At 44.9% G+C, this 26,646-nt stretch overlaps 1 protein-coding gene across 8 annotated transcripts in view; it reads right to left on the reverse strand.

Moving 5' to 3' along the window:
• The window catches only part of PITPNM2 (phosphatidylinositol transfer protein membrane associated 2), a 186,349-nt gene that overhangs the window by 31,108 nt on the left and 128,595 nt on the right, over positions 1 to 26,646 (reverse strand). For 4 of the 8 annotated variants that reach the window (XM_081841585.1, XM_081841580.1, XM_081841581.1 and 1 more), the window contains 9 exons: positions 24,735 to 24,839; positions 22,462 to 22,532; positions 20,139 to 20,383; positions 14,158 to 14,347; positions 12,647 to 12,766; positions 10,142 to 10,353; positions 6,365 to 6,540; positions 4,770 to 4,940; positions 741 to 890 (listed from right to left, as the gene is read on the reverse strand). In XM_081841585.1, the coding sequence (XP_081697711.1) occupies positions 741 to 890; positions 4,770 to 4,940; positions 6,365 to 6,540; positions 10,142 to 10,353; positions 12,647 to 12,766; positions 14,158 to 14,347; positions 20,139 to 20,383; positions 22,462 to 22,532; positions 24,735 to 24,839 (1,440 nt within the window). The remainder of the gene's footprint in view (positions 1 to 740; positions 891 to 4,769; positions 4,941 to 6,364; positions 6,541 to 10,141; positions 10,354 to 12,646; positions 12,767 to 14,157; positions 14,348 to 20,138; positions 20,384 to 22,461; positions 22,533 to 24,734; positions 24,840 to 26,646) is intronic. The other 4 variants (XM_081841586.1, XM_081841583.1, XM_081841587.1 and 1 more) reach the window with 2 other exon arrangements.

A 26,646-nucleotide genomic window follows, 5' to 3' on the forward strand; every position in this document is an offset into this window, starting at 1 on the left:
GCACCTAACCACACGCAAACCCCTCCAAAGTGGACTGAGGGGCAGCATGAAAAACTGCAAGCCTATACATTTGTGTTGAGCACCTTGGACAAGCTTGTCTGCGTGAGCTAGGCTGAAGGCAAGCAAATGATTTTTAAAAACTCTCCAAGCAGAGGTGGAGGTGTGAATTGGTTCTTCTCGGCTCAGCGGGCATCACCTTGCGCACAGTGTGTACCTCCACCCCTGCAGAATCAGGCATGCGTGGCCAAGGGGAGAAAAGAGGGTTGCTTTGCTTGCTTGTCACTTATCAGAAAGGGAGGTATACCAAACAGATGATGTAGTGCCTATGCACTAATGCTAAAGGTGCTGGAGGTGAACTTTTGAGCAACACAGAGTTCTTCTTCAGGTACCAGTGTCCAAAATAAAAAATTTAAAAGGGGCAGGGAATATTACTCCCAATTTTAAACATAAAATTGCTACCTGTTTTTGTATTTGCTTATTTCCCATTTCTGCTGTGTGCACCATATCTGAAAAATTCTGTGTAACTCCAACATTCTGTACAGGTAGTTGGTCCTCTGAAAGAATACCGTCCCTGCCTCTGCCAATTTTGTCCTGGGGGAATCAACCTGGCCACTAAGGCAGTAGGGAAAGCTTTCATGATCCTTGGGGGCGGGGAACCAGCTGTTTATCAAGCATCACCCACAATCCCAGGAATATATGTCACAAGACAGTATGGGGAGGGAGAAGGGCACGTTACACACACTCAGCAAATCCAGAATTTTTACTGGAAATATCTTGCCAATTCAGGATGGGAACAGGGATACTGGTTTCCATGAAGCTGTCGTGGTTCTGGAGAGCAACCAGTGGGCTGCTTTCTACGAGGAGGACAGGGTTGCTCTGGACTGTTTCAACTAGAAGCAGATGAGGAAGAAAACAAATAGGGGCAAAAAAACAACAACAAACCACAGAAAGTGTAACAACAAGAGACCTCACAATTGATGTCAACAACAGCTCAGGACCTTGCCTAAAGGAATTCAGACACAGGAAAGAAAACCAAGGGCTCTAAGGTAGATGTGATGGTGGTCAGGTCTGAACAGGTGTTAAGAGGGTGGGGTGCTAGTGGCTTACAGCAGAGAATCAGGAAGGGGTGCCGAACCACTTCTCCCTGCCAGAAATAAGAGATTTCAGCACCTTTTCACACCTACTTCACCTAGGGCTTGCTCACATTTCTGCTTGTCCTGTGCCTAAAAAGCACACTTCCAAGCAGTTTTCTGCTTGATCCACTTTTCTAGGCATGGGTCCGAGCGGTTTCCCCCTTGTCCTGCTCCATTCCCAGGGAAACCTGCTCTTTAGCTCTAAACTGGAATAAATGGCAGCCCATGGAAAACCTGATTGCTGTTTGCTTCAATTGAGCACTAAAGAGCAGTTTTCCCTGGGGAAAAGAGCAGGACAAGAGGAAGTATGAATAAGCAGACAAAGCAAAGTCATTTGCAGATAAAATCGCTCAAATTTGGAAGGAGGCAGACTTCACAGTGGGGCAGGGCTGGGGTGGGAGGGTGCCAGCACTCTGTCTAGTCACGTTCATGGGATCAATTTCAACCTGGCCAGGCTGCTTGAATGAGTCTTATTGACCCTTGCCCATCCTGGCCCACAAAAGCGAGCAGGAAAGGGCTGGGCAATGGGCTCTGTGGAGTGGTAGAGTGTGGGTAAGTCTTCCTGGAACCCCTTAAATAGGTGGTTATTGAACTGCCTCTTAAAAAAACATCTTTGGAACTGGCCACCATGGCCAATTATCACCAAGTCTCAAATATTCCATTCCTGGGCAAGGTGATTGAGTGGGTGGTCATGGAACAACTCCAGGCACATCTGGAGGATGCAGACTATTTGGACCTCTTCCAATCGGGTTTCAGGTCCCACCATAGGACTGAAACTGCCTTGGTTGTGCTGTTCAATGATCTCTTGCAGGCTAGGTAGGGACAGAGGTGAAAGCTGTTTGCTAGGTCTGCTGCATCTCTCAGCAGCTTCTGATACTATCAACTACAGTATCCTCCTGGACTGTCTAAGAGGGCTGGGAGTTAGGGGCACTGTTATGCAGTGGTTCCACTCCTTCCTCCTGGGGCATGTCTAGAAACTAGTGGTGAGGGATGAGTGTTTGGTCCTCTGGGTGCTCACTTGTGGGGTGCCTCAGGACTCTGTCCGCTCCCCCATGCTTTTCAACATATGAAACCACTGGAAGAGATCATTGGGGGGTTGGGCTGGGTGTTCACCAACATGTGGATGATACCCAGCTCAACCTTTCATTTAAATTGGAACCACTGAAGGCAGTGAACTTCCTGTGTGGGTGTCTGGAGGTGTCTGGGGGGGGGTGGATGGTGATCAATGGATTGAGGCTGAACCCCAACAGAAGTATTGTTTCTAGGGGACAGTGGGTGGGCAGGTGGGGGGACTCCCTGGACCTGAATGGGGTAACTGTGCCCCCAAAGACCAGGCGCACAGGCTGGGGGTCATTTTGTATTCACAGCTGTCCATGGAGGGGCAGGTTAATTTTGTGTCCAGGGCAGCTGTCTAACAGCTCCATCTGGTATGCAGGCTGAGGTATCTGCCTGTGTACTGTCTTGCCAGAGTGCTAGACGTTCCGGTTATCTCTCACATGGACTACTGCAATGCACTCTGCGTGGGGATACCTTTGAAGGTGATTTGGAAACTACAACTAATCCAGAATGGGGCTGCCAGACTGGTGACTGAGAGCAGTCACCAGGACCATATAACACCTGTCCTAAAGGATCTACATTGGCTCCCAGTATGTTTCCAAGCACGATTCATAGTGTTGATGATGACCTTTAAAAGTCTTAGTTGGCTAAGGCTCTGTACCTGATGAAGCATCTCCACCACCGTTGTTCTGCCTGGACACTGGGATCCAGCTTCGAGGGCCTTCTGGTAGTTCCCTCAGTGTGAGAAGTGAGGTTACAGGGAACTAAGCAGAGGACATTCTTGATAGTCATGCCTGCCCTGTGGAACGCCCCCCCCCCCATCAGATGTCAAGGAGATAAACAGCTATCTGACTTTTAGAAGATATCTGAAGGCAGTCCTGTACAGGGAAGTTTTTAATGTTTGATATTTTATTATGGCTTTATAATTTGTGGGAAGCTGCCCAAAGTGGCTGAAGCAACCCAGTCAGATGGGTGGCATATAAATAAAAATAATAAATCATTATTAATTATTATTACTATTATTAGCCCCTAGTGAGGCTTTTCCCCAGTCAGAGTTTAAATGTGAGACAAACAAGGGATGGGGAGTAGTTTCAAGGGGGTGGGAGTGTGGTGTGGGGAAAGGGTTCAGCACCCTCTTTCACACGCTCCTCCACATGAAATGACTTCAAACTCTTATATACCTGTTCAGCTGCGACCAGAATTCTGTAACATAGATCTGCTGACATCACATATACTTAGAACACAAGGAATGTTCAAGTCAGGGTTATTCACATCCGTACTTGCCTGTGCCACGTGGAACAAAATTAGGGCACTTGGTGGCATGCAATTTTGGTGTCTTTTGGGTTATGAACTAAAGCATGCTCACTTGGAAAAATTCAATAGACATCAATGCACTTTACTTCTAAGTAAAGTTCAAGGTATCAGAATCACCACTCTCCTTGCTCAACAAGGCACATTTCTAGATTTCAGTAGTGCAGAGGGAAATATATATATATATATATAAATAAAAAATATATGGTTGTTGCTAAATATGAAGAGATTCCAGTGGGACTGGGTCATGATGAAAAAGGTAGACCTCTGAAACTTAGGGCTTTTTATACCACAAATGTTCCAGTTTATTATTTGTCCTGCTCCTCCAGCAGGCAGCAATGTGGTAAGGTTCGGGGAGCATCACAGAACAGCTAAGATGAGTGGAATAATGTGAAGACCATCAGATACAGTCCACCATTAAAGCACTGTTATTGCATCAATAATTATTGGTGCAGAATACAGCCGCAAAAGAACCAAACAACCCAATCTGGAAGGACTCCAACAAGCAACAGAACACATTGAAAAATGTAAATGTTTTCCCCCAAAAAACTATTGGAATTGTAGTTTGGGAGGGTGCTAGCAACTCTATCTTATCTCCATCTCAAAACCACAGTTCTCAGGCTACTTAGTTGGGAAATTATCATGACTCATGTCAGCAAAATAGGTTTGGGAGAGGCTTAAACTTGTAGCGAAAACACACACACACACCCCCTGCATCAGCTGGGATTCTTTTGCTCTATACCTGTGGGCTCATGGTGGGGAGAGGGGAGGAGCTCTGAACTTTGCAAAGTGCCCCTCCCTTAGCACTGAGTCAACAAAGCCAGATCACACACTTCTTGGGTAAGAAGGCGGGTCTGCAGAATCCAGTGAGGTGGCCTAGAGCCAGGCATATTCAACCCAGCAGCTCTAATGCTAACTCAAACACCGCTCCTACAACCAAAATGCCTGTTGGTCTCCGTAACTGTGTGTTCCATCTTAGACTGAGTTCTTCCAGAGGTGAGAAACCAGTGCATGAGGTATACCACTTCAAACAGCAGACAAGGGTGCCCATGATTAAATACTTTTTCAATACACTAAAATCCCCTCCACTTGGAAAACTAGATGTTGGAGGGAAGGGAGGTCTTAGCCTAACCTTCTTCCTGACTCACTGGCTTTCTACGTGGAAGGATTTTCACTCATATGCCTCCACAACCTGAATGCCGAAGTGGCTTATCACTTCAATGTGGCCATAGATGCCTTTTGGCTTTTGGAATCAAAAAGCTGACTTACCCAGGAGGGCTGAATTGCCATCCCCGAGAGGAAACCTCTGGTAGCGCGGGACATTAAAGGGTGGTAAAATGTGGAACTTCTTTTCCAGAAGAGGTTCCAAGCGTGAGGCGGACGGGTCTGCAGGGTGGAACAGGTTATAGACTTGCTGACAGGCTGGTCTCAACTGGAAGACTGAGCAATAGAGAGGGGAAGGTGCAGTGGAAGATACAGACAAGATATTAAAGCTGGAGACTACCATCTTACTGCTGATCTCATCACATTGACAACATTGGCTGTTTATGCAGGCATACCTCAAAGATATTGCGAGTTCGGTTCCAGATCACCGCAATAAAGCGAATATTGCAATAAAGAGAGCCACACAACTTTTTTTTGTTTCCCAGTGCATAGAAAAGTTATGATTACACTATACTGTAGTCTTTTAAGTCAGACTGCCCCCCACCCCTGGCTGCCAGGGAGGGAAGGGAAAAATCCAGCTTCAGCCCTAGCTAGCTCCACTCCCATGGCCAGAAGAGGGGCAGTGGGATTCCTTCCCCTGGAAGCAGCCAGGCTGCCTGCAATTGCACCCACATCCTCGTATGGAGAAATATCTGTGAAACACAGTAAAGCGAGGTGCAATGAAATGAGGTATGCCTGTGTATTCCCTGGACATAGACACTATGGTGCTGCTTACTGACACAATATTTTTCTTAATGTTGGCAATACAGAATTTTTGTTTGCTAGGTAAATAAAAACAAAGTATTATTGGTCAGCTTGTCAAATCAGAACATGTAAGTAATATTTAAGTCAGCTGATATTTATGTGCACAGTTTTTACTAAGCCCTGGTCATACTGTTTATTGCATAGTCCTAGAGCGTTATGAAGTAACTGCGTAACCAACTTTTCATTTAATAAATCAAACAGTTGCTTATTACGGAGGGGAAGGGTTGTATCCCACTGGGAGAGCATCTGCTTTGCATGAAGCAGCTCCTGGATTCAATTCCAGCACCTCCAGGCAGGGCTTGGAAGCCACTGCCAGTCAATGTCAGTATAAGGCAGTGCCATATGTTCCCATGAAGATGGACCGAACACTGAAAGAGAATTCCCAGTGGATTCTGCACTTATTGTGTAAGTCTGGCTTAGCAATTTGCACAAGAAGTCTATGTTCCACCAAGCAAACTCAGGGTTGGCAATCAATCTTACTCCACCGCCCCTCATTATTTATGCAAACTGCCTGCCTTAGAATAATTTTTAAGTGCCGCATCTCATTTATCACCCTTTTAAAATGGAAGCACTTTGAAGAGTTGAGATGCTCAAGGGTTTGAGGTGGGTGCCATGGTGACATCACGGACACTAGCCAAAGCAGGTTTGCTGAACATTTACACAGCTCATTATTCTTCAGAACTCAGCCACAGAGAGAAAAAGATACATTCGGAAGTAGTTACAGTGCTTCCAAAATAACTTCACCGCTCTAAAAACCGTACATTTGTCTGCTTTATAGTTTGAGTTTTCCATATTTGCGTCTTTGCTCACAAAACCTTTTAACAATTATTTTACAAGTATGTACAAATATTTTGCAAGCATTTTGAAATACCCCTTTACCCAACACGAAAACTTACTGTCAAGAGTTGGAATGACGGTTTTTCGCAATGCGAGGACCAGCCCCAAAGGAGATCCAAACAGGAAGAAGTCTGTGATCTCAAACTCAAATTTCCCAAGATTTCCTCCATCCAGCACAGTGGAACTGCTTGATGTCCTTGATCCCGCATAGTTTTTTAGAGCGCTAGAATGTAAACTGGAGAGAGGTGAAAACAGACTGTAAGCAACAGCGAAGAAAGCAAAACTACAAGACAGACAACCATGGATGCATATCATGCTGTGGTTAATGTTTCATGCTGTTCTTAGGAGTTCTGAACGCACAGGATGATGCTCATAAGGAAACATGTTTGTTTGGACAACTGTAGATTCAGTGCTGGACTGCGGACACTTAAATTGGTGGAAGAACATTTAACACAATGTAAGAATTATTTTGTGCCAACATTATGCAAGATGCTGTACATCATGTAGGATTTGCTGTGAAGTTGTTTCTAGCAGCAAAACAGCAAAACAAAATGAAACATGGTACCCAGGCTGCTTTAAAAACAAAAAACAAAAAACCCCTCAGTCCTCTTTCCAGACGTCATGAAGGGAAGTATCACTGTTTGTTCATATAAACACCAGGTGTTGCAGCCATATTGATCCCACAGAATGTAAGAAACATAAAAATGATGTACTATGTGGCCCAACTAGCTTTTCCATTCATTTATAACCCTTTGAACTGTACTGTCTCCACCCTCCACCCCAGTCTAGACATTTTGGAGAAAAGCTGTTTTCATTTCTCCTGACATTCATGATGGGGGGGAAAAATCATAGTAGGTTTGAAAGTTTGCAGAACATCTAAGCAGTCAGTTGGTCCAAAATAACATTATCTTTTAAAAATGTATTCTACTGTATATTCCTCTGCATGCTTACTTGAAAGTCAATGCCAATGTGTTTATTGCTGCTTGCTCCCAAGTAAATATGCAGAGGAATACAGCCCAAGATTCCCCCTTTTTTCCACATGTAGTCCTCCAATGCTCTAGATTTCTCTACATTATGGAAAGCTGTGAATGGTGCTTACCTATTTCTTCCTCAAAGAAGTTGTTGGGACACAAGTGTTAAGGGATTAATAAAGGAGAAAAGAAAAAGAAAAGAAACAATAAGAGAGGAAAGAGAAATAGAAAGATCACAATTGGTAGGAAGGGAGTCTTGCATCTTTGCATGCTGCCTCTGTCTCATCGACCAGCTCAAAATGTATATGCATCAACTCACAGATTTATAGCACGTGTGATATGAAGCCTTGTGCAGCTCATATGATTGATTATATGTCACACTACGCATCCTGCCCACAGCCCACCAAGGTCAGGAGAGCAAATCACTCCCCTTCACATTAACGCTGTGGGTAAAAGCCTCAGTGCCTAGGACTTGCCGATCGCATGGTCGGCAGTTCGAATCCCAGCGGCGGGGTGTGCTCCTGTCGTTCGGTCCCAGCGCCTGCCAACCTAGCAGTTCGAAAGCACCCCCGGGTGCAAGTAGATAAATAGGGACCGTTTACTGGCGGGAAGGTAAACGGCGTTTCCGTGTGCTGCGCTGGCTCGCCAGATGCAGCTTTGTCACGCTGGCCACGTGACCTGGAAGTGTCTCCGGACAGCACTGGCACCCGGCCTCTTAAGTGAGATGGGCGCACAACCCTAGAGTCGGACACGACTGGCCCGTATGGGCAGGAGTACCTTTACCTTTTTAGCAGGACTTTTGATCAAGCACTTCTGCCTCTGTGACACAGCTGGGTCTCAGCTGGGTCTCCCATCCACCAGGAATGCCACAAACCACTGCTGCCTTTGCCACTCTGCTGCAGGCTGCTGGACACTTGTGCTTTAATAAAGTGGCTTCCAAACTGTTCTGTCGGGCACCCCAGAGTGCTGTGGTAGCAGGTTACTGACAATGCACAAAGCTACTGAGTTGAAAGGCAACTTGCCCACTGCCACCAATCTTCCCTTGCAATGTACAGATGCAGGAGAGAATCAGGGATATTCTACAGTGCTCCTCCTTTGCACATGGGACAATTGAGAAGGCCCAGCCAGTGTACTCCATGAAAAGTGCATTTGACCTACTACCTTCCCCAGAGTCCCCTGCGACATGCAGGAATTTTCTTCACTGATGCTCAAGGGATCAACACAACAGGTTTCCTAAAGGTAAAAAAGTCCGAAAGAACTATTGCCTCCCAGCAGCTTCTCAAGTATGCCCTTAGTGGCTGAGCACATCTGACTTTAAAAATGCCCACTGTTTCAGGTCTCCTACTGGATAGGTCCCAAATCTCCTAAGGGCAGGTGGGAATTTCCTCCTTTTCATGGGCCACAGCCTCTGTTCAGTGTAGTGTAAAATTCCAAACAACCAGAAGCCCCATCTGCATGATTTACAGAGCAACACGCAGAGTTAATAACCATGAAAGGGTCTGGAGGCAAAGGAAATGTAATTCTCTACTCCCTCCAAGGTTTGGAGAACTGGTGAAGACAACAAGCCTGTGATATTGTTTAGTGCCAAGAGCAATACAAACAGAAGCTGCAGAATCCACTAAATCTTTTTAATATATTACCAAGAGGTACTTTTTCCCTACAGAAAATACGTGGGATAAATAAAATATATGACTTCATGGTTGGAGAGAAGAGTTTTATGGGCACAGGCTGGGAACAGTCGACAACACAAATTTCACAGCAGCTATGCTTGAAAGTATTTGTGGGTGAGGCTTGTTTGCATGTTAAGCTTTTGGTGAGTTCCCCCTCTCCTCCCACCAAGGTTCACGTGTTCTAAAAAAAGGCTTAGCAAATACGTGGGACACAGCATCTCACAATCTCTTTATCATTCCTGGAACTTTCAGCATGGTGTCATTTAAATTTCTTTTACAGGCAGATCATAGCTACTCCCATTTCACAGATTAGAGACTGAGGCTGGTAGATAGGGAATTGCTCAAGACCACTCAGTATTTTTTTCCTCTCTCCCTTTTCTCCCTTTTGGGGAAGAGCAACTTAGATCAGGGAAACAGTTAAACACTTGCTCCCAAAATGGTTTGGGTTTTTTTGCCGGGGGGGAGGGGTCCTCACAGGAAGGGGACTACAGCTGAATGCTTCACCTATAAAAGGTTCCAGGTTCAACCCCCTGCATCTCCTGTCAAAAAGTTCAGATCCCTCTCAGTCTCAGACCCCAGAAAGCCAAGCTCTCCTGGGTTAAATGAACCATAAAGGTAGCTTCCTGTGTCCCTATCTCATCACGGATCTCCTATGTTACATGCAGCTTGGCCCTAAAGAGGTGGTTATTTACGTGCCAGGTGTGGGGAACCTTTGGCCCACCAGATGTTGCTGAACCACTGAATCAAGCTTGCTGGGGCTGATGGGAGTTGTAGTCCAGGAATGACTGGAAGGCCAAAAGTTCCTCTATACAGTGGTACCTTGGGTTACATTCGCTTCAGGTTACAGATGCTTCAGGTTACAGACTCTGCTAACCCAGAAATAGTACCTCAGGTTAAGAACTTTGCTTCAGGATGAGAACAGAAATCGTGCTCTGGCAGCGCGGTGGCAGCAGGAGGCCCCATTAGCTAAAGTGGTGCTTCAGGTTAAGAACAGTTTCAGGTTAAGAATGGACCTCCGGAACGAATTAAGTACTTAACCCGAGGTACCACTGTACCTGGTTTACATATACACAAGACTGTACAGAAGCATCCATTAATCTGAAAATGAAAATTATAACAATACTATAAAGCACAGTCTATTGGCAACAGTCCCAATCAGCCAATCAGCCACTCTTCCCTCCCGTGGCAAACCTACCTGGAGAGGAAGGCCTGGTGCTGCTTGATGGTGTCCACTTCGTAAGTCGACGAGTCGCTCCTCTTCCGCGGCAGCTGCTTCCTGGACTCCTCACCGTTGCTGCGAGGGATGTCAATGTTGCTCCGGCTGAGGTGGCGGCTGGCTTCCAGGCTGGAGCCCCCTGAGCAGTAGCTGTTGTTCACAATGATTCCAGGAGACAAGAGGTCAGTGTCCTGGAATTTGAAGGGCACAAGGCCTAGGCGTCAGAGCCCTGACAAAGGGCAATCGCGTTGACACTCCATCGGAAAGCAAGCACAGAAGACCCTCAGCCCAAAGACGTGCCCCGTGGGCTGTCGCTGGGCTTGCCGGATGTCAGTGTTTGACCCCCAAGCTCCTCAAACTGTTGCGGGCCAGTGACCCAGCCATCAAAGTAATTAGCTTTAGTGTAATCATTATCATCATCAACATCATTAATGCACTGTCGCTGTAAGAACATAAGGGCCTGCTGACTCTTGTAAAAGTCATTCAAGTTGGTGTCACCACTGTCTCCTGAGGCAGGGAGTTCCATAGTTTTAACTAGGTGCTGCATGAAGAAGTACTGTCCTTTATACGTCCCGCATTTTCCAACGTTCAGCTTCATTGGATGTCCTGGCGTTCTAGTGCTATGACAGATCTCAGTCCTTCTCTCCTCTTAGAAACCCTGCAGGCTTCATTACGGGCCCTTCGCCACGTTTCACCCAAGGGATGGGCAGAAGGTTGCCATATGACAATGTGACTTTTCAGTGGTGTCCCCCCAACCTCTTTTGTGGAATGCTCTCCCCAGGGAAACACGCCTGGTGCCACCATCCACCAGTTTTTAGGGACCAGGCCTCTGGGAGATTAACTAGGCCTCCTCCATAGTGTTCATCCTTCAGTCAGGTGGCGTAGGACCTGTTCTTTTCATTGTTTTGTTCAATGAGTATTTTAAGAATTTTCTATTATACACCATTATGCTTTTTCTGAATTTTAACTGATTCTGTCCATTCATATTTTACCTTGTTGAGATTTTCTTTTTTGCATAAAGCAACTAAGAAATGTAGTAAATTATGATGATGATGATGATGATGATGTAATTAAGAGAGTGGGCATGATACTTCACAGTGCCCAAATGAGCTTTCAATCTAAAATTCAACACAGGGGAAACAATAGAGGAACAAGAAGGAAGGGGAGGCAAAGGAAGAATCAGATGGTACAATTATTTCATGGTTTGTCTTAGGCTGTGAACACACATACATTTAAAGCCCATGAATTTCCCCAAAGAATTCACAAAACTTTAATTCCTAGCGCCCTTAACAAACTACAGTTCCCAGGATTCTTTGGGGGAGGGATCAGTGCTTCAAATATACAGTGGGTATGCAACCTTAGTTATAGTGGGGCAGGGATAGCAAACAAGGCGGCCTCCAGATGATGCTGTGCTCCCAACTCCCATCAGGGATTTTGGGAACTGTAGTTCAACAGCATTTGGAGAGTACTACCTTGGCTACCCCTGCAGTGGAGCTTGAGGATGTGAAGGTTATGCCAAAGGCCTCATGGAAAAGGCGTGTTTGGAGGAGCGGCTTTAAGAGGGGTGGCAGCAGCACAGAAGGGATTTGGGAGGTGGTTCCAGATACATGAGCAACAAGAGAGAAAGCGCCAACACTGTTTAATGGAGCCGAAGTCCTTCAGATGGCTGAGGATGGAGGCTATGGATGTGCACTGGCGGAGGACGAGGACTGCGGGGGGAGCGCTCCGCCCCTGGCAGCGCAACCCCCAGGGTGCCCTCGTGGCTTCTCCCCACCCACCCCTGCAGATGGCGTACCCCGCCCCCCCCCCGGACATGCGCCCCGCCCCCCAGGACGTGCATCAGCCCCTGGTGCAGGAGCATGAAGCTCCGCCGCTGTGGATGTGTGAACGTAACAGGCAGAAGTGTGTCAGGAGGCAAGGGCCCAAGAAGCTAGAGCAAGGAGAAAGCAATGGAAGTCTTTGAAGATAAAGACAAGCCTGTGTGGGATCTGGAAATGGATAGGAAGTCAAGGGATTTAAGGAAAGGCGTCAGATGCTCAGATGAATGAGAGAACAGGGGAGCACTGAATTATGTGAGGCAACAGAAGAGGACTGTACTTGAGGCCAGAGATGGTGGTGACACAGACTAGCATTTCACTCAGTGGAAGTGTTTTTGTACTTTTAACATGCCCTGTGCGTGAAACAGGTAGTAAAGTACAACAGAATACTGACAGGGTTTACTGAGTCCACACTGAAAGTGTAGAGCACAGTGTCGCTCAGGTGTCCCTTGGACCGGCAGACTGATGCTGCAGGAGAAGAAAAAATGAAGCAGTGTCTCTGCCTCTTTTCTGGAATGGAGGGAGGCTGATGGGATTATTGAGACAGCACAGGCAGAGCACCCTTGAAACGCACCATATAAATTAATGCTCAGTATTCTTCTGCGGTGAACAGTGAACTTCCTTGCCGCCCCAGAATGGAGCACTGTGGGTGGGTGTATGCCTTTACCTGAACACTTACAACGCTCCCACGCCGGCTACTGTTCTGACTCTCTGACATGGTTTGGTTGCTGTAGCACAGAGCGTCAAAAGCCAGGATCCCTCCTACGCAGTCCCCAACCAAACACACCTGGGCAAGGGAAAACAAACACCCATTCACTGCTCTTTTACAAGGAAAATTCATTGTTCAAATTCCAGGATTTAGAAGTTTCCCAGTGATCTCCCTGCCAGCTGGGACAGTTGGGACCTCCGGGTTATGCATATGTTAGCAGCTTAAAACGCAGCAAGGTCGTCAGTCCGTCCCTCTCTACCAGTGAGTTTCAAATTTCATTTGCACTTGCTGTACACACCAGGGAGAGGGTGGGGTGTCGTCACCCAACATGCATTACCTCATTTGTTTCCCCACGCCTTCAACTCCCTTCAACTCTCCTATTCAAGGCAGCTGGCATCTGCACATGTGCAACAGCTGTCTGAAGTGTATGCACTTCAACTTAACCATGGCTTGCATTTTCCAATTGGATGCAAGCTGGTTAGAAGGGAAATGTGTCAAATACAGGATATTCATAAATGAACTGTGGCTAACACCATGTGTACTCAGCTTTAAATACCAGTGGTGGGAACACATTGTAGCTGGAGTAAATAGTAACATGTACACAGCTGTAGCTCAGAGGGCACCAGTCTGGGGAAGGCTGGTGTAGAATTTATTCAATTTATACAGCACTGCAGCACAAATCACACAAATCCATATATTTTGCTCACTCCTCCCCAGCACTCATACAGACAGCTGTCACCTGTGGTAAAGGAAAGGTAAAAAGACTGGTGGGGGAAACCTAGCCAGATGGGCGAGGGAACAATAACAACATTATAATAATAATAAAGGAAGCGTTCTTTTCAATTGATCAGAAGCCTTGGAACCAAACGTGGCTCTTCGGCCCCTCTCTCACTAGCCGTCAGAACTCCCCCCAGTTCACCGCTCCCACAGCCCTGCATCCTGAGTGTTTTTGCCTGTCTGAAATGTGTCCTGGAACACACTCTTGCCTGTCTGTGTGGAGGCTGAGAGGGGTGCTGAGCATGCGTACAAACTAGCATGCTGTACAAAGATACAACTTCGGTTGCTCTGCCAAGTTTTGCCTCTGGCCACTGGCATTTGGGCCTTGGGCTCTCAGAAGAAAATGCACCCCTGGGGTTAAAAATGGTTCCCCACCTGTGATTTAAGACGAAGTGCCTCTTTGGAGATATTGCCTGCTGATTTAACGTTGGAAAAACAAATGATTTCCCTCCTTTTCTCTAAAGCTACTACTTTACTTACACCCCAAAATATGCAGATGTATTCAACTTGATTAACCTATTAAAATTCATTGCGTAATCAACTAAGAATTATTTAATCAATTATTTCTATTTAATTCTCCTGTGTTAATTGGGACGTTTTGTTTTATAAACTTTCACACCAAAAAACAAAATACAGAAAAGCTTTCTGCTTGCTCTCCAGTTCACTGCCACCAACCAAGGCAGCATGCTAACCTGGCCGCTGAATGAGGCGCCTTCCTGGGATTTGATGAACTCGCTGTACACCTGATTGGCTCTCAGGATCACCGTGGCAACTGCCTCCTGGTACTGTGGGGATGATGTGGCCAGCAGAGGAAGTGCTGCGAGTGGAATGTGATCCTGGCTATTGGAAAGGCAGCCTTCATCGTAACTGTAAGGACTGAGGCTAAAAAAGAAGAGAGATAGTTAAGGACTTTTCCTTTCTGTGGGCATTATGGAGCAGTGAAACCTCTGGAACAGACACCAAATCTATGTTGCATGGGTCAGCCACAGCCACGCTGGTTGCTAATATTGCTGCTTTGAGCTACTTTAGTAAAAAGAAAAGTGACTAATAAGTTTATTCATCATCATAATATATGGGAACTTGTAGAGATGCACAGCAATGGGATTGCACTGTAGTATTATTATTGCTATTGTTATTATAATATATATTGTCTCACATGCTACGTACCCAACTGGTCACTGAAATATGCAGAAGGGGGAATCCTCTATCCACCATCCTAGCAGGAGGGCAGCTACAAATTTCAATCTCAATCTCAAACCTTCATTAGCATATAGACAAAATTCCGAAAGGTTCAGTACTATAAAATCACTCAGCAAAATCAGAAGGCAGCTACATGTGAAGTAGTAATCAGACTTTTAGTGTAGAAGCAATACCTGCCTTTTGGCACTGTCTTCTCTATTGTCCTTTGCCTGTTGAAGATATTCCTCTTTCAACAAACCTCCAACGTGGAGATTTTATCCCACCTGGTATCTGTATTTGAATGGATTATATACACCTGTTGTTGTTTTAAATTGTTTTTATATATGTAATTGTTCTATATATGGTTTTATGCCATTGTAAATTGTTTTAGGAGGCCTCATGGGAAGGGATTCATAAATAAATAAATACATTTTCTGTTCTGCTCTTTCTCTTAAAGGAGCCCAGGGTGGCAAAGTAGCAGAACAATATAATTAAAAATAAAACAAAAACATCTCTAAAGCATTTAGAAAGCAAGGACATCTAAAAACATTTAAGGGTAGTTCCCTTACTTCCACTTTCCACCAGTCACATGCATACACATTGGAAGAAGATGCTTAGCTTAGTTTTTGAGAGAAAACACTAATTTACCATCTTCTCTGCATATTCCCATTTACTACAAAGCAGCATGTACTTTTTTGCTTCTTCATATTCTGCACCAAAAGAATCAATGTGGTTTAGGGCACAGAATGCTAGACTTGGGTTCAAATTCCTCACTCAGCTGCAAAGCTTGCTGGTTGAGCTGAGGCCACTCACACTGTTTATTTTCTCTGTGAAATGTACCTCACAATTTAAAAACAAACATCTGCAGACTGCCCAGAGCTCCCTGACATAAGAGCAAGAAGCAAATGTGAGTGAGTCATCCCTTAGTCTTAGGCTCTGTAAGTTGATTTAGAAAACAATTTCAAGGGCACATTTATGCACATATACATCCTTCAACTTATAACTTTCCCCCCAATTGCCCTGGGTGTTGTGTGTGTGTGTGTGTGCGTGCGTGTGTGCGTGCTGTTTGTAATGTTACAGACAACAATCAAAATTCATTTTGAAAACCCATTTATTTCAAGCTGCTTTTAGCAGAGATGCTATCCAGATGAACAAGATATTTGAGGCTTGCTTTACCCTCTGCTTCAGGATCCCAGTGTAGGCCCAAAGGGGGACTCTGATTCACAGGATGCACCACTTGCCCCACACTCAAGGGGGAGCCCTCAACATCCTGCTCTGCACTGCCCCTGCCTGAGGGATGTGGCTCTTCCACCACCCTCAGAGTCTGAGAACCATTCCCTGCAGCCTCGTTTATTTCACAAGCATGCAGGAAACACGAAATTCCTTTAAAGAGCTCTCCCAGAGGGCAGGGCCATTGAATGCTCAAGCCCTGCCAGCTTTCTAAGGCTTCAGGTGACCTAAGCCAGGGGTTCTAATGCAGCACCCACAAAGGCTTCATTGGTGCCTGCAGGCAGGGACCCCAGACTCTGAGCTTTCATGGAAAAAAAGCCCTCCTAAAAAGGAAGCTATGAAGGGAAATTTCTGTGACTTGATCCAGCTGACTGCTCCTGTGTGTCAACGGTTTTAGCCAATGAGTGAAGCCAGAGCTGTGATTGAGAAGCGAGCTCTTAGGACTTACTTAAATAATTTGTATGCTGCATGTTGAACCCATGTTGAATGTATATTCTCAGGGCAGCCAGCAGAACAGTATGAAATTTAAAAAGTAGAAATTTAAAATAAAGTGCACACACTAAACCACTAAACCATTGAGCCTCTTGGGCTTGCTGATCGGAAGGTCGGTGGTTTGAATCCCTGCGACGGGGTGAGCTCCTGTTGCTCTGTCCCATCTCCTGCCAACCTAGCAGTTCAAAAGCATGCCAGTGCAAGTAGATAAATAGGTACCACTGCAGTAGGAAGATAAACGGCGTTTCCGTGCACTCTGGCACTCGTCACGGCCCTCCGTGTTCCAGAAGCGGTTAGTTCTGCTGGCCACATGACCAAGAAAGCTGTCTGTGGACAAACGCCGGCTCCCTCGGCCTGACAGCGAGATGAGCACTGCGACCCCATAGTCACCTTTGACTGGACTTAACCGTCCAGGGGTCGTTTACCTTTTTTACCTTTAGTAACAGCCCTTTCCAAAAGGGCGTAAAAGCAAACTGCTCTAAGTTAAAGAAACCCCAAATGCCTGGGAAACAGAAATGCTTTTGCCTGGCCCATTAAATGACAGAAATGAGGCCTCAATAGAGAAGGAATTATGTGCCATCACTGGAAAAGGGCACACTTTGAGCTTATAATACTGAAATGTTGTTAAGAAGCAGGCGATGAGACAAATTATCTTTTAAGCATTGAACCAAATCAGAAATAATTTAACTTGCTGTGCAGATGAACCTCATGACAACTAACCCCTGCATGATTCAAGATTGCAAGAGACCTCTTTCCGCCTCCCTCCCTCTCTCTCTCTCTCCAACCACAGCCAGTAGGAGGTTAAAAATCAATCCCTCCATCAAACTACAATTTCATCAGCTAAGGGAAATCTTCCAGGGCTCAAGAATGACTTTCCCCCCCTCATACCTGAAGTCACAGAGTGACAGCTATTATCCAAGGGCCTCTTGCTTGCCACACAACTCTACAAATCCACATTTAAACCTTCACCTGATTAGTTTGAACAAATCAATTGCGGCTCTCCAAGTACAATGTCATTACATTCATTACAGTCATGCATGAGATCAAGAATGGATAGCTTAGCAGATAATTAATAGTGTGAGCTCTTGACGCCAGGAGAATGGACCTTGTTGGCATTATGAATTGAGAAAATGGGCCTGCACAGGCTGTGTTCCTAAACACATTGATATATATAAAATAATTTTATTAAAGATTTTCTTTGTTAATGACCACTCACATTATAAAGAACTTATATCCCACCTACTCTCAGCAGCCAGAAGCCTCATAGCCAGACACTCGAGAGACCTGTCAGGAGTGAACATGGTCCAATGGTAGCAAATTGTTTGGGAAACAACCATAGAAAAGCTAACCAATAGACTGAAACTGACACGGGGACAAATAGAAGAGGATGCTTCACCCCAGTATGGCTCCCCTTTATAACATACACAGCCCAACAAGACAACGACAGTAATCCACCGACAGCGTACGAAACACACTGACTTATGAGGATGCTTGGTTTTGGTTTTGCTACAGTTCCGCTTGTGTAATACTGATATTTCAGGCTGGAAGCTTATTGAGAGGACCAAGGGGATGGCTCAGGAGGTGAGTGAAATAGCTCTGCATGGCTCACAAGGCTATTACTCAATCACCATGTAATAAAACCCACTGGCAGGGACATACCAATATTTCAGCCATACTCCCGCTGTTGACTTCAGCAGGAGACAGAAAAGTCATTTTAAAAAGAGCTGCATATGATTTTTGAAATACGGCCAGCCAGGGACATAAGAAGGCATCATCTTCAGTTCTGTCCTGTCTTCACTGCAATCAGCACTGTTTCCATTCTGCTGCGGTCAAATACTACATTATTCATCTTGCTTGTCATTATGTTATTCCATCCCATTAATTTCAATACAAGGTGGGGGAGGAATGATATACTCAATTATGTATCATTTGCAGACTGAAAGCAACAACTTATTGATTTGCATTCTGGTCATGGGACAAATAAGTGAACATGGGCGATTTCTGTTTTTGTTGAAATTTTCCAATATGCCTACAACTCACATGAATGGCATCCATTAGACCATAGGTGACAGGAAGACAAAGAGGTAAAGAGTAAGTCTAGGTGAGTATGAGTTTGTACTGGAGCATGGACAAAGGTCTGGCAGAGATCTAGAGTAAATAGCAAGAGCAGGGGTTGAGAGGCAGAGGCTATGTATCAACCCAAAAGGCCAGCAACCAGAATCAGGAACCAAGAATGGTCAGAAAAAGGCCCTTCAGCACCCTGGACAGGTCCTAGGGAAGAGACAACTTGTTTCAACAAGTCATGGAAGCAAGCTGAACTTTAGTGGTGGTGTATTTGTGGTCCTCCAGGTCATTCCTGACAATGGGCCAAGCTTATGGGGCAAGTGGGGTGTTGGCATCAGAGGAGATTCTCCATCCCTGGCTTATATGGTACCTGACTGCTAGTAGTACAGTGGCAAATTTCAAAAAATGCATGGTCCCTTCATGACAGTCACAGCCATGCCCCTTCTAAGACTATGCAGCAATAACAATAATTTGGATTGTGCTACCTTTCAACTAGGTCTACTATTTTCTGTGCACATGCACCAGCAAATTATTTGGAGTGCTCTAATAATTTCTCCCAGAGAGACTTAAACTGTTTTTTCCTTGAAGTTCGTACGTAACAGAACTTGCACACCATTCTTTTGCAACTAAAGCATGCTGTGTTTTCAGTGTTCCTAAATGCTTAGCTTTGGAGTACACAGGACAACTCCTCTGCATTTGTCAAACACACCTTCTCCAGAGTGACCCTATGAGCTGATTCTCAGCAGCTAACTCACCTTCTTTCACTCTGGCTTCGAACAGCAAAAAGGGAGAAAAAAGTTCTTCTCAGTGGCTATAAAGCTCCCTTTTGATGCTGACTGGATGGCTCTAGGACACTGGAGACATGGACTCTACCAGGACCCTGATGTAGAAATAGTAACGGGTTGTTGACCCCCTGCAAGCCCATACCACTACACCTCGGCTGACTGCCTTTCCTATGCCCCACCTATTTGCTGGAGTTCTTTAAAGGGCCAGCCCTCTGCCCTGGAACCAGACGCTCTCTCACCTCTCTCTGTTAGATGTCACTGGACATGATGCTTACAGTGCTGAGCAGCTTGGCATGTGAGGCTCTTGGAGATGAAGATGCTAGGTCTGGCTTGGGAGCCTCAGGTTTGGGGCTGAGGGTGGATAGATATGGTACCTAAGCTGCTGGACTCAGGCTGAAGGACAAGGGCTGGACCACAATAGTGCTTTCACACAGCTGTCAACATTTCCTCTTTCTAAGAAGCAAGCAGTTGACTCTGTCTAGACTAACTTGATTGATTCACAGATTTCTCATGTCCCCTATGGAACTGTGCCATGTGAATTGCAGCGTAATTGGTCCAAAGGGGGCCTCTGCAGCTGCAGTGTAAAAAAGGGTCTGTCTGGAAGAGACAGAACAGTCAGACACAGAATGAGGAAGCCTCTCTGCCAAATCACAGATGCAGCTAAGGGTACATCTACACAACAAAAAAAGATGAGTTTTCTAAAGCTTAATAGTCATGGTTTCCTCTAGTGATTCCAGGTGAGATGCTGCAAATTCTGTTTGAGATGTCTAGCCCAACTCACATATTCATGGTTCTCAGCAGGATATCCTGGGAGGAAGGAATAACTACTGAAATTGGTATAAATGTGCAGCATAGATCCATCTTTGTTCTCCCTCCCTCTTCCTCTTTCCCAGCCCCTTTAAGAAAACTAAGCAGTAACTCACTTAGAGACAAGTGAAAATGCTTCAGAGCAGATGGCTGGGCAAGGGACCAATCTGATGGCTATGCGCCCAAGGGCCGCTGGGTAATGGACCCTAATGACCGTGTCAAAGGCGGTGGCTATGGTGTTGACATCCCCTTGCTTAGAGCTCTGGTCACCACTTCCTGTATCCAAAATGTTGCCTCCATGCAGCACCAAGAGCAGGACATGGATCTTGCTTGGCTGCACTAGTGGAGGCACAACCTCATCCTGAAAGAGAAAACAAGAAACACAAGATTAGTTTATAATGGCAGATATGGATTTGAGGATCAAAGGCACTTCCATTTTTTAATATGCTTCATTAATAAAAACAGAGCATTACTTCGGCCCCCAGGGACATACGCCTCTATATGGTGAGGCTACCTTGTCACCCTGTGACTCTTGCTTCCCAAATGTCCCTTTGTGGAATCTATTTTATTATGATGTCTGCATAATAACTGCAATACTGTGCCACACAATCATTAGTCATTGTTTCTTTATTGTTAGCCTTGAAAACCCAATAAACACTTCTTCTTCTTCTTAAGTGCTTCCTGAAGAAGAAGAAGAGTTTGGATTTGATATCCCGCTTTATCACTACCCAAAGGAGTCTCAAAGCGGCTAACATTCTCTTTTCCCTTCCTCCCCCACAACAAACACTCTGTGAGGTGAGTGGGGCTGAGAGACTTCAGAGAAGTATGACTAGCCCTAGGTCACCCAGCAGCTGCATGTGGAGGAGCGGAGACGCGAACCCGGTTCACCAGATTACGAGTCTACCGCTCTTAACCACTACACCACACTGGCTCTCCTGCTGCAGAACAATTAATTATCAATTGACCAGAAACTTTTAGACTGTACAATATTATAGATAAGCAGGGTAGTTGAAATAGTCAAAGCCCTTGTTATTACTGGAAGAATCCAGCAGCACCAACAGTAGATGTTTGGACACTCTAAATGGCTGCACTTGCAGTATGTGAGATGATGATATATAAACAAAGGGATAAGCTGGAACAGTTACACAAAACATGAATTTTCTGGACCTCTTTCAATTCCTGATTGCTTTTATGTTCTGTTTGATGTATCCCTCTGCCTTAATTGTACACTGTGATTCTGCACGTTTACTCTCCTTTATAATTAAGCATCAGCGCACCATAAAAGCTGACGTTCTCATGCAACACAATGTTATTGCCAGGAGGGAAGACGAAAAGGGCAATGGCATTGCAAGTTAATTATGAAATTCAATAAAGTTTAAATTTTAAAAATTAGGTTATCAGGCTGGTATGTTTTCATCTCCTAGGAAGTCAATGGCCTTAAGAACAGAGGAGGCAACAACTTCTCTGCACTGAGGTTTACTTCAAAGACCCATTGTCAAAGCGGAGCCTGCAGGACAACCCTGACAGAAAAAGAAAGCAGCCCATTGCCGGATTTGCGGGTTTTCATTGATTCCACCCTGGATTCAGCACCACCTCTATTGCTGATGGATCCCTAGAATTCCTTCTAAACTTGCCCAGGGTAAAGAAATAGGTTTTCAATGAAGACACTGGCTGTGTACACACTGCTGGCTGAAAGAGCAGCTAGGTCGTTCTCTTTCCCAGCAATTTAGACAGGAGCTGGTTTAAGGGGGAAATGCATCAAAATGCAGTATTTCCTAACAACAGGCTAGATACAAATTATGGATAACGCCGTACATAACCACTTCCCAGACCTGCGGTGGGCATGCACAGCATGCAGAGTAAACCAGAGTGTGCATACGCCCACTATCAGTTTCTTGTGCTTTTCCATCAAATCAGGGGTGGCCAGTGTCTGAAATTCTCAGAGATCACAGTACTCAGTGGCTACTACTCTGAGGGCAGGAACAATTTATATCCTATGTATAATGTTGTAAAGTTCTGTAATAAAATTGGCATGAACCAGCAGCTTCAAGAATGTGGAGCACGTCCCCATGGTAATGCAGCAATGTATATGTGTGCGGGGGGGGGGGGGCAGGAGTGAGGGTCTAATGTGTTCCCTAATAGATCCCTACCACCACCAAGAGGCAGACTGCAAGTGATATATGATACAAAAAGGGTAAGGAATGTTTCTTTTCCTTGCAGGGGAAACCAGGCAAAAGTGTGAATTGCACTGTGGTTAGATCAATTCAAGAGTCATATCTGGCCACAGGCTTCAGGTAGATTCCAGATTTTGTTGCCAGATTACAGCTGTAGGTATGGAGTGTTTCCGCTCAGAGGGACAAACGTGGATATAGAACACACATAAAAGCTGCACCTTTAAAAAATATAAGCCGGAAAAGGGAATTTATTTAGACACTGTACCTCAATGATGCTTAGCCTTTCCACGCTGGATCCAACATGGTACTCTGCTGCTGATTCAAGACATGGATCGTCTAGAAGGAAAGACGTATGGTCATATGAGTTTGGGTTGTTTCCTCCACAGACCATGAAACATTTTAATACTTCCCAAGGTTTAGTATGTGAAGGGGTATCTGTCACTATGTTTGCTGATATGGGAAAAGGGGAGAGAGACATGGTGGGGATTGCTCCCAACTCTTCATTTTGGAAAATCTGCATAGAACAAGATCACAAAATGGCCAAACCTATGAACAGATGTAACAGGAGGACATGTGAATTTCAAAAGTTTTTAAAGCTTTTTCTTGTGAAAAATTGTTACCTAGATTGTTACCTAGATTGAGAAGACATTGTTACCTAGACTGAGAAGACAGGTTGGGGGCAGGGCTTATTAAGTGACTATCCAAATTTATCCATTTTTTTTCAACTTGTTGCATTGCAGATTAGCAAACGCCTCACTCCACACTTTTCAAGGAGGCATCCCTGAAAATGAGCACTATCCTGTCAATTGCAATGGTCCACTTTTCTTCCTTCTTCCCCACCTCTTTCTCTGTCCCCTTGCACTCAGTGCAGCTGCACATGCCCTCCTTTTCTGTTGCTTTTTTTCAGTCCATTGTGTTCCTGTGCACTTGCACACAACATGTTTTCTGGAACCCCCAAAGGGGTGTGCAACAAGTGAAAAATAGACTGTACTTTAAAGGTAAAGGGACCTCTGACATTAGGTCCAGTTGCGGATGACTGAGGTTGCAGCGCTCATCTCACTTACTGGCTGTGGGAGCCAGTGTACAGCTTCCGGGTTATGAGGCCAGCATGACTAAGCTGCTTCTGGTGAATAAGAGCAGTGCATGGAAACGCTGTTTACCTTTCCACCGGAGCAGTACCTATTTATCTACTTGCACTTTGATGTGCTTTCGAACTGCTAGGTTGGCAGGAGCAGGGACCGAGCAACAGGAGCTCACCCCATCGTGGGGATTCGAACTGCCGACCTTCTGATCGGTAAGCCCTAGGCTCTGTGGTTTAACCCACAGCGCCACCCGTGTCCCAAGACTGTACTTTAATTGCCATTAAAGAAAGACCACCCATACAGCCGATAATGTAGAATACTCGAGGTGGCAGTAGCACAAGGCACTGACTGCCCCTGCAGTGAAAGAAGGGGGTAAATTTGGATGATGCACATTCCCCCATCATTCCCAATGCTTGCATTGTGGTTGCACATCCAACACACATTGGCACTGGAAAGGGAAAAAGGGAAACTGCTTTCGCTCACATATACCTAGCTGATCACAATGCCTGTGTGAGCACAGGAAGGTGTGGGTGGAGACAGAAGGTGTGGAGGGGAAAGTGGAACACCCACAACATTGTGCCACAAGGAAAAGTGTTTATCGTTCAGTTTTTTTATATATACCCAAAGACCTTCACAATAAACAAAGATGGCAAATCACACATCAAATGTCTATAAAAATCTACAGCATAAAAGTCTATAGCACAAAAGTTTACAGCATAAAAATTTAAAATTACACTGCATTATCAGAACTGGAATGAAGCTTCTTAGCTGCCAGAGCAAACTTGGCTACCAGATGTATAATTTGTATATGTTTATCAGCTAAGAGTTCCACTATCACTTCCTGAGGGGATGGACCTGACAACCAATAAAGAATAGACACAAGGGAAAGTGTGTGTTTCTCTGTTGAGGAGTAAAAAAAGAAAGAAAAAAAGAAGGGGAATTAATTTCTATTTGGATTTTAAGTAGACTTTCGTTTGTTCTGATACAATGGTAAAAAGCGGGGGGCATATTGCGTTTCTGTGTCAGGATATAAATGAAAAGCTTTTGGACCAGTTCTATTGTTTCAGTGCAAATTCTAAGTAAGTGCAGGACGAATGGAAGCATGAACAGGCCCCAAGAGTGCACAACTACACTGCAGGCTTACTCTGGTTTTCTACCTGTCCCCCTCCACCACCACCCCAAAAACCCTGGGAAGTTAACAGCTGGCTGAAAAATAACTGGACTTGGCTAAGATGGCTAAGCTAACATGTTTTAATTAGAGAAATGTTTTTGTATACATTAGAAGCCGCCCAGAGTGACAGGAGCAACCCAGTCAGATGGGTGGGATACAAATAATAAAATTATTATTATCATTATTAAAGGACCCGTCTTCTATTATTCACCTAAGAGTACAGCCATTCAGTGGAATAACTGTACAATACTCTCAGCTGCATCCCATTCCACACACAAAAATTACCTGGTACTTCTTCAGATTCTGGGGTTTCGATCTTATCCATGAGATCGTTTGAACTCCATTTGGTAATTTCTTTTGGGAACACCTCTTCATTCTCAGACAAGTCCTCTTTAAAGAGAGAGAAGAGAACAATTAGGTTCATAAATACAGACACAGAATATGGTGTCATGTGGTCTTTGTTAACACTGTGCCAGCTCTTAACAGCTGGAGGCTAGAAGGGCAGACATGGAGAGCTGGTGCTAAGAAAATCCACAGCAGTTCATAAGGCAGGGAAATCAGAGGCTTTCAAAACTAAATCACAGAAAAAAGCCTTATCAGTTTCAAACACAAACAGGCGTTAACAGAGAATTTAAGGGCAATCGCTTTAAACCATGTATTGACAAAGCAGAATCTTAACTATGGTTAATGTTGGGAGTGGTTTTTTGAGCTGCTTTGGAACTGCTATTGTTACACGATGTATTGCTTTGTGCTGTATTTTCTGTTTTATTAATTTGTATGTAGCCATTTTACTGCATTTTAAAATTAAAAATTGAAAAGAAAAAGAGAGAGAAAACCTGCTCCAATTCAGCAGTAATGAGGAGGTTTTTCTAGGGGAAAGCAGCAAGACAAGTAGAAGTGTGGATGAACCCAAAGTCACAACAGCGGCAGGCAGAAGTGTGAGGGGGCAAAGGTGGCGAGATGGGGGTAGGGATGGCATGGGGCATTTAAAATAAAGCATTGGTCTCTACGGGGACTCTCCTACCTACCAGTTTACCGAGGGTACTGTGCCTTTCTGGAGGGAATGCGAGGTGGAAGTGACAGGTGGCCTTTCAAGACTTGGAACACAGGTAGCCCTGCTCCTGAGCACAGCCAGTAGCTTCGCACATGGAGCTTCAGATTCTGATGAAAACTGATTTGGCTCCAATTCCCATCAGTCCCAACCAGCACAGCCAATAATCAAGGAGGATGGGAGTTGCAGTCCAACAATATCTGAAGAGCATCAGGTTGGGGAAGGAGGTTTTAGACAACACCGAGCTAGATAAACCGATAGTCTGACTTAATTTAAGGCAGATCCCTATGTTCCTGTTGTCCTTATAATACACCTGATAGCAACTGTGCACATGGAGAATAGATAAATGGATTGCACCTCCAACAAGGCTATTGACTGCTGAAAGAGAAACTAGACAATTGAACTCTCTTCCTGTTTACCAATTAATTAACCAGCTAAAATAAAGATTACAAATGCAAGCAACTGCTGAAGTCTTTGCACTGGGGAAAATAACTCTTTCTCTGGGATAATGCCAAAGATAAATCATTAAATAGTCAGAACAGGGTTCAATGAAAAGATGATAAAGCTTCCCTACATCAGTACACTGGTGTCAATCACCCTTCTCACGGCTATGATTAACAATGTGCATATTTCTAATCTGCAATTAATGAAAGTATTGCACCAATTAATCCAACAAAGCTGGTGCATCTGTTGAATGTCATGCACAGGGTGCGGGGAGTATGCATTGTCAAAACCGTAAAGAGCGAAGAGGAGTGAATTTACATTCCAGGCTTGTCCCTGCTACTTTATCTAAATATTGAACCCAGTTGCTTAGAAGGCTTAATTACAGCTCTCTCACTGCTGCTTACCATGATCACTGAATGGCTTCTTGCTCCCATTATTTGCATTTTTATGGAACAGTTATTCAGTGTTAATAATTCGGTTTGTCATACTTTGCCAGCAACTGAGAACATGTGAGAAGTCTTGCAATATATATATATATATATATATGCAGGTTTTGGTGTCCTCGGGTGTCTTCCCGTGTAAAAGTTGGGGTGTCTAGGCGACGTTTCGACGAGGTCTCACTCGTCATCTTCATCTTCGACCTCGTCGAAACGTCGCCTAGACACCCCAACTTTTACACGGGAAGACACCCGAGGACACCAA

The sequence above is a fragment of the Podarcis erhardii genome (genome assembly GCF_964252035.2).
Source record: "Podarcis erhardii genome assembly, chromosome: 15".
NCBI lineage: Eukaryota > Metazoa > Chordata > Lepidosauria > Squamata > Lacertidae > Podarcis > Podarcis erhardii.